This window comes from Salvelinus alpinus, chromosome 24 (assembly GCF_045679555.1).
Source record: "Salvelinus alpinus chromosome 24, SLU_Salpinus.1, whole genome shotgun sequence".
NCBI classification, from domain to species: domain Eukaryota; kingdom Metazoa; phylum Chordata; class Actinopteri; order Salmoniformes; family Salmonidae; genus Salvelinus; species Salvelinus alpinus.
In genome coordinates this window covers 29,213,308-29,221,835 of record NC_092109.1, presented here as the reverse complement: position 1 = coordinate 29,221,835, position 8,528 = coordinate 29,213,308, and the positions used below count along the sequence as shown (strand labels likewise).

General features: G+C 42.4%; 1 protein-coding gene across 1 annotated transcript; it reads right to left on the bottom strand.

Annotated features, from left to right (window-relative positions):
- Nucleotides 1–4,600: 4,600 nt before the first annotated feature.
- Nucleotides 4,601–6,303, bottom strand: LOC139551870 (phospholipase A and acyltransferase 3-like). The gene is made up of 4 exons (XM_071363218.1): nucleotides 6,180–6,303; nucleotides 5,909–6,005; nucleotides 5,378–5,646; nucleotides 4,601–4,714 (listed from the first exon to the last, which is right to left on the bottom strand). Exons 1-4 carry the CDS (start codon nucleotides 6,231–6,233, stop codon nucleotides 4,601–4,603), a joined length of 534 nt encoding a protein of 177 aa, XP_071219319.1. The 5' UTR covers nucleotides 6,234–6,303.
- Between the last annotated feature and the right edge of the window lie 2,225 nt (nucleotides 6,304–8,528).

The window sequence follows — 8,528 nt, the reverse complement described above, 5'->3', positions numbered from 1 at the left end:
AATTAAGAATGAGGGAGGCCACTGTGTTCTTGGGCACCTTCAATGCTGCAGAACTTTTTTGGTACCCTTCCCCAGATCTGTGCCTCGACACAATTCTGTCTCGGAGCTTTACGGACAATAACTTCGACCTCATTGCTTGGTTTTTGCTCTGACGTGCACTGTCAACTGTGGGACCTTATATAGACCGGTGTGTGCCTTTCTAAATAATGTCCAACCATTTTAATTTACCACAGGTGGACTCCACTCAAGTTCTAGAAACATCTCAAGGATGATCAATGGAAACAGGATGCACCTGAGCTCAATTTCGAGTCTCAGCAAAAGGTCTGAATACTTGTGTAAATAAGGTATTTGTTTTTTATCTTTTTAATAAATTAGCAAAGAATTCTAAACGGTTTAGACTTTGTCATTATGGGCTATTGTGTGTAGATTGAGGAATTGTTTTTATTTAACCAATTTCAGAATAAGGCTGTAATGTAACAATGTGGAAAAAGACAAGGGGTCTGAATACTTTCCGAATGCACTATATATGTTTGAGAAGTGACATTTCTGTATTGAAATCAAATTTCTACACCACCTATATCAGTCTGCTGTTATTATATACCTCTGCACTTTTCTCCAAGTGACATTAAACATGTTAAATTATTTGAGGAACAAACATCTCTCTTGCTGAGAGATTCTGTCAGTGTAACAATATGTTGTTTTTGAGCAATATGTGATTTTGATAAAGCAGACATACAAAAAAAACACCCATTATGTTTTTCTATACTATTCACATATTTCTCAATTAAATACACTGCTCAAAAAAATAAAGGGAACACTTAAACAACACAATGTAACTCCAAGTCAATCACACTTCTGTGAAATCAAACTGTCCACTTAGGAAGCAACACTGATTGACAATAAATTTCACATGCTGTTGTGCAAATGGAATAGACAAAAGGTGGAAATTATAGGCAATTACCAAGACACCCCCCAAAAAAGAGTGATTCTGCAGGTGGTGACCACAGATCACTTCTCAGTTCCTATGCTTCCTGGCTGATGTTTTGGTCACTTTTGAATGCTGGCGGTGCTCTCACTCTAGTGGTAGCATGAGACGTAGTCTACAACCCACACAAGTGGCTCAGGTAGTGCAGTTCATCCAGGATGGCACATCAATGCGAGCTGTGTCAAAAAGGTTTGCTGTGTCTGTCAGCGTAGTGTCCAGAGCATGGAGGCGCTACCAGGAGACAGGCCAGTGCATCAGGAGACGTGGAGGAGGCCGTAGGAGGGACACAACCCAGCAGCAGGACCGCTACCTCCACCTTTGTGCAAGGAGGAGCACTGCCAGCGCCCTGCAAAATGACCTCCAGCAGGCCACAAATGTGCATGTGTCTGCTCAAACGGTCATAAACAGACTCCATGAGGGTGGTATGAGGGCCCGACGTCCACAGGTGGGGGTTGTGCTTACAGCCCAACACCGTGCAGGACGTTTGGAATTTGCCAGAGAACACCAAGATTGGCAAATTCGCCACTGGCGCCCTGTGCTCTTCACAGATGAAAGCAGGTTCACACTGAGCACATGAGCACATGTGACAGACGTGACAGAGTCTGGAGACGCCGTGGAGAACGTTCTGCTGCCTGCAACATCCTCCAGCATGACCGGTTTGGTGATGGGTCAGTCATGGTGTGGGGTGGCATTTCTTTGTGGGGCCGCACAGCCCTCCATGTGCTCGCCAGAGGTAGCCTGACTGCCATTAGGTACCGAGATGAGATCCTCAGACCCCTTGTGAGACCATATGCTGACACATGCACATTTGTGGCCTGCTGGAGGTCATTTTGCAGGGCTCTGGCAGTGCACCTCCTTGCACAAAGGCGGAGGTAGCGGTCCTGCTGCTGAGTTGTTGCCCTCCTACGGCCTCCTCCACGTCTCCTGATGTACTGGCCTGTTTCCTGGTAGCGCCTCCATGCTCTGGACACTACGCTGACAGACACAGCAAACCTTTTTGCCACAGCTCGCATTGATGTGCCATCCTGGATGAACTGCACTACCTGAGCCACTTGTGTGGGTTGTAGACTCCGTCTCATGCTACCACTAGAGTGAGAGCACCGCCAGCATTCAAAAGTGACCAAAACATCAGCCAGGAAGCATAGGAACTGAGAAGTGGTCTGTGGTCACCACCTGCAGAATCACTCCTTTTTTGGGGGTGTCTTGGTAATTGCCTATAATTTCCACCTTTTGTCTATTCCATTTGCACAACAGCATGTGAAATTTATTGTCAATCAGTGTTGCTTCCTAAGTGGACAGTTTGATTTCACAGAAGTGTGATTGACTTGGAGTTACATTGTGTTGTTTAAGTGTTCCCTTTATTTTTTTGAGCAGTGTACTTCATTTATCTATGAACACATACGTATAGACCTTATATCATGTCATACTGATAATTCTCACATGGCAACATGTCCTCTGAGAAATAATGATGACCCTTGCAAGTGGTCTCTGTTTCCTGAGGTTAAGGTGATTCATTTATTGGTATCTCAGAACTGCTCTCTTCTGTACTGGATCATAAGTAACTCATAACAGAAGCGAGTGATGAAAATGACCAAGTTAAAAACTAGAAAAAAGAGAGAAATGAAGGCACTCATGTCAAACAGTAACTGGGGCATGCAAAACAAATAAGCTCTGTATCTCTAAAATTAGGAGTGAAGAGCATGCAGACATTCATTGACTCACAGACTGACAGTAGGGCAATGAAGCCCATCTTGCGATTTCCTGCTTGGAGTGAATACACTGAGCCCATCAGTGACCAGTAGAAACTCACCACCTGAAACAACTGAGTAAAAAATATATATCAGGGATTGTCTTAATATCAACCTGATATCAATACCCAGACAAAATATCTCAATTTTCATTTAACCTCTATCAATGATAATTATCAAGTGAGAAGTAGCCACCAGTATGGCCTCTGTGTGGTGCTGGCTTGGAAAGCTGTTGTCCTTGATAACAAAGTGCAGGATGACATCAGTGACCAGTAGGCCTAACTGAAAGATGCAGAGGAGCAGCGACATGGTTGTGTACAGCCCTCTCTTTGACACAGACAGGGAAAACAGGCATGCCATCAAAGCGGAGGTTTTGCCCTGCTCACAAAATGGATGAGATGAGAACAAGCATTTTCTGTATTTGAATATAAAATAAGGATCATGAGTAACTGGATCTAGGATAAATATCATACATATCATTATATGATTAGATTTGTAAAGCATCGTCTTTGTCCAGCAGATTGTAAGACATTTATGTATTTGTGCATTGATTTGTGTGTAAAAGGATAAACAGAACATAGTTTACATTCTCGAAGAGGTCACCACTTTCTGCCATGTCACAGACTACTGGTGGCCCACTCTTGAGACCTAGACTGACACTTGCACAATGATACAGATTCTTGTACTGGATAAAATTGTCCCAACTTGTAATTTGGCAGCACACCTACTGTGATGAAGTGTGGATCTGTCTGAAGGTAATAGAATGTTCATATTCTCCAGCTATGACATCACAGAAACGTCAAGAACCAAGATTCTAAATATTAGACCAAAATAAACATTTTTGCCTTGAATCTTTTCATTGGAATGAACACAAGCCTATTTACAAATATATAGAAGGCTCTGGGCATGGAAAAGGGGATACCTAGTCAGTTGTACAACTGAATGCGTTCGATTTAAATGTGTCTTCCGCATTTAACCCAACCCCTCTGAATCAGAGAGGTGCGGGGGGCTGCCTTAATCCACATCCACATCATCGGCTGTAATGTGTGTAGTGAAGGGTCCTCTAAATTAGAAATATGTACTGTAGTCATACCAAGGGTGTACTTTTTAATTAACAAAATTGAAGACTCACCAATCAGAAGAATAAAAATGACATTTGATTCACCATCATACAGTTTAATGTGATTAGACAAAAAGCTACCTTTTCATGTGTCAATTAAACAAACATTAAGAAATTCATCATGTACAATCTGTCAACAATCATGCATGGAATCTCACCACATATTTAGGCCTACGCACTGTCGGTGTAACAATACATAGCACAACAGGATAGGCACTCAATCTCCTTATTGTTCTGAAAAGCTGTAGTTTTCCTAAAGAGGGCCAATCAATAAGATTACCAAGTACAATATTGTATCTTTGACAAGAGGCACACTGCCAACTAGAAATGTATGCATTAATTCTATAAATTTAAGACATTATCCTGGTGAGCAGGGTTTCCCAAATGTGGTCCTAGTGCCCCCCCCCCCCCCCCCGGGTGCACGTTTTATTTTTGCCCTAGCACTACAAAGCTGGTTCAAATAATCAACTCATAATCAAGCTTTGATTATTTGAATCAGCTGTGTAGTGCTAGGGCAAAAACCAAAATGTGCACCCAGGGGAGGCCCCAGGACCAAGTTTGGGAAACCCTGTTCTAGGGGCAACTAGTAGGCGAAGGGCAGAAAAGAAAATGCATGTGTCTAATTTTAGACTAATTGACTTACAAATAGCCTACCAATTGTCGGGAATTATACCCCCTGTCAAAAAAAAATGTTCCGCTGTCTCTGCATTCACCCCAGAGGTAGAAGGAGGAGGGTGACTCGAAGGTTCAAAGGAGTACCCTCTTTTGTTTTGACTTCACACAAGAGATGTTTGACGCTGCATTCAGGGCCTTCATGCCAATCGCCACTGCTCTAACACCTACGCCCAGAGCATAATATACCTGCAAAAAGAGATTAGATCATAACAGTAACCACTAACCGATGAGAAACACCTATCCCCAAATAATCTTGTTTTAAAATGCAAACAGAGACCTCATGTCCTAAACAGAATGATTCTGAATTTTTTCCCCACTAATAGATCAGCCCTGATGGGTAAATATCTGATGTGATTAGTGGAAAAAATATCAGAATTGGGCTGCCTGTCTAAACGCAGCCATGTGGGCTTTAATATGTAACATGCATCTCCCATTTTACAAGGTAGTGTCTGATTATCCGACTAGTCTCCTTGGTCAGGTCAACTGTTCCTAAACTGAATACATTTTTATTTAACCAGGCAAGTCAGTTAAGAACAAATTCTTATTTACAATGACAGCCTACACTGGCCAAACCCGGACGACGCTGGGCCAATTGTGCGCCGCCCTATGGGACTCCCAATCACGGCCGGTTGTGATACAGCCTGGATTCAAACCAGGGTGTCTGTAGTGACACCTCTTACACTGAGATGCAGTGCCTTAGACCGCTGTGCCACTTGGGAGCCCATTAGTCCAGCTTGGCAACTGGCACAAACAATAAACAAAGGCATAGACCAAAAGTATTGCTTTACCAACATCACAGGAAATGTCATGATATCCTTCTAAGGATATCATGATTGTCAGCACACACACCTGCCGGGACTCTCCCTTCCCATATCTCAGCTCTGTGACAAAGTGTTCACAGTTTCCCCTCAGGATGCAGTAAGGCATCTCCAGGCCCAGCAGGCTGCGGGCATCCCTCAGTATGTCATAAACACACCGGGGTTTGTGTTTGCCATCCAGCAGGTTGTTGACAAGGAACCTGTCCTTCCCAACTATCTCCTCCAGGCTCTCCTTGGTCACAACGGCTGTGTCACACAACACAGACACTAGGCTGTAGGCACCAGCCCCAGCTGCCTCAGCTTAGGTAGGGGAGGTAGGATCAGTGGGGTGAGGCAGGGTCACGTGAGAGTGGAGGAAAGAGCAGATAGGAAAATCTTAGGGGGGTATCAGAATCAGATCAGTGATGTGTACTATGTTTTTCTGATAGAGTTTGTATACGATTTTATAGACATAATCATAAGCATATTTTTTCTAGGTCCATGAATCCCTTATACATGTACTTTATAGGCTTCTCTGTGCCATGACATCCAGTATTAAAGATCAGGAGCAAATTGTACTTACTGGGGGGACAGAGGTGGACGATGTAACCTTCTCCAACATACAAGGCCCAGTGCTGATAGGTACCGCGGAATATCTCAATCAGGTCCCCAGGTTGAGGCTTTGTTTGATATTGACAACACAATATCAGATTTTTACATTACAACTGGCAATTAGTACACAAGTCTATATTCAATGTTAAGTCAGTATTTGACAAAGATTACCCCACAAGCACAACAAAAATACCAAAGCAGGTCTGTCAAGTCAAATACACTGCACGTTGTTACTGACTTACCATTATTGGGACAATGTCATTCCTTTTGATAAGATTGTGGCAAAAACATAACATATCCAGGTTTTGATTTGTTCTTGCGTATACTGTATTTATCCAGCATGTGAAAAAAGTTCATACTTGCAATATGCTCCCCTGTTGATTAAAACAGACATGCTAACTTAAAGGCTACTGTGTGTTGCTTAGGCTACAGTGGATCAAGCCATTAATTGGATTTTCACAGTCTATTTTGGGTAGTAAACACTGATCTCTGACTGTTGGAGTAGTACTTGTGAGTTGTGTCGAGCGGACCTCTCAAAATATGCAGAGCTGACCTCTCAAAATATGGATGGCCTTCAACTAGAGTTTCCTTTGTCAATGAGATAATCTATGTAAATGTTTAATGGTAATGAGTGATTGGTGCCTTCTTGGGACCATCAGATTCCACTGTTAGATCAGGTTTGGCATTGAAATGATGTAACATGTCTGGTGTGTTATGGTCGGCTTCTTTTATGAAACTTTCTTCTTGCCTGTTAAGGATTGTTTATAAAGTGATCATAAAAGTAACAACAATCCATACCAGGCAAGAAGGAAGCAGCAACGATTTAAGCGCTGCAATACAAATGACAAATGTACATATAAATTCACAACAATAAGATTTTTCAAATGAGTATTTTTTAAATATATAATGAAAATGTTCAGACCTGAATTTGGAAAGCAAATACAGTTATATCAACTATAGTTCAACTTTATTTTTTCTTTAACCTTTATTTAACTAGGCAAGTCACTTAATTAAGAACAAATTCTAATTTACAATGATGGCCTACCCCGGCCAAACACTAACCCAAACAACTCTTGGCCAATTGTGCGCCGTCCTATGGGACTCCCAATCACGGCCGGTTGTAATACAGCCTGGAATCAAACCAGGGTCTGTAGTGACACCGCTAGCATTGAGATGCAGTGCCTTAGACCGCTGAGCCACTCGGAAGCCTATACTCACAACGAGTTTTAAACCTGAAAGCCTTTCTATACAATGTATGCTCATAATGTTGCTAATGGCTATCCAATAGTAGAAGGAATTCAATTAACCATAATAAAATGCCATTATACAACAATCTTTAAAAAAAAAATATATATATATATTTCACCTTTATTTAAACCAGGTAAATGTTCTCATTTACAACTGCAACCTGGCCAAGATAAAGCAAAGCAGTGCGACACAAACAACAACACAGAGTTACACATGGCATAAACAAACGTACAGTCAATAACACAATATTATTTTTTTAAATTAAAAAGTATATATACAATGTGTGCAAATGGCATGAGGAGGTAAGGCAATAAATAGGCCATAGTAGCGGAGTAATTACAATTTAGCAAATTAACACTGGAGTGATAGATGTGCAGATGATGATGTGCAAGTAGAAAAGCTGATGTGCAAAAGAGCAGAAAAGTAAATAAAAATAATATGGGGATGAGGTAAGTAGATTGGATGGGCTATTTACAGATGGGCTAAAACCAGCGATCGGTTAGCTGCTCAGATAGCTGATGTTTAAAGTTAGTGAGGGAAATATAAGTCTCCAGCTTCAGTGATTTTTGCAATTCGTTCCAGTCATTGGCAGCAGAGAACTGGAAGGAAAGGCGGCCAAAGGAGGTGTTGGCTTTGGGGATGACCAGTGAGATATACCTGCTGGAGCGTGTGCTACGGGTGGGTGTTGTTATCGTGACCATTGAGCTGAGATAAGGCGGGGCTTTACCGAGCAAAGACTTATAGATGATCTGGAGCCAGTGGGTCTGGCGACGAATATGTAGCGAGGGCCAGCCGACTAGAGCATACAGGTCGCAGTGGTGGGTGGTTTATGGGGCTTTGGTGACAAAACGGATGTCACTGTGATAGACTGCATCCAGTTTGCCGAGTAGAGTGTTGGAGACTATTTGGTAAATGACATCGCCGAAGTCGAGGATCGGTAGGATAGTCAGTTTTATAAGGGTATGTTTGCCGGCGTGAGTGAAGGAGGCTTTGTTTCGAAATCGGAAGCTGATTCTAGATTTAATTTTGGATTGGAGATGTTTAATATGAGTCTGGAAGGAGAATTTACAGTCTAGCCAGACACCTAGGTATTTGTAGTTGTCCACTTATTCTAAGTCAGAACCGTCCAGAATAGTGATGCTAGTTGGGCGGGCAGGTGCGGGCAGCGAACGGTTGAAAAGCATACATTTATTTTTACTAGCGTTTAAGAATCGGCCCGAGAATTGAACCCTCTGGTACCCCCATAGAGACTGCCAGAGGTCCGGACAACAGGCCCTCCGATTTGACACACTGAAATCTGTCTGAGAAGTAGTTGGTGAACCAGGCGAGGCAGTCATTTGAGA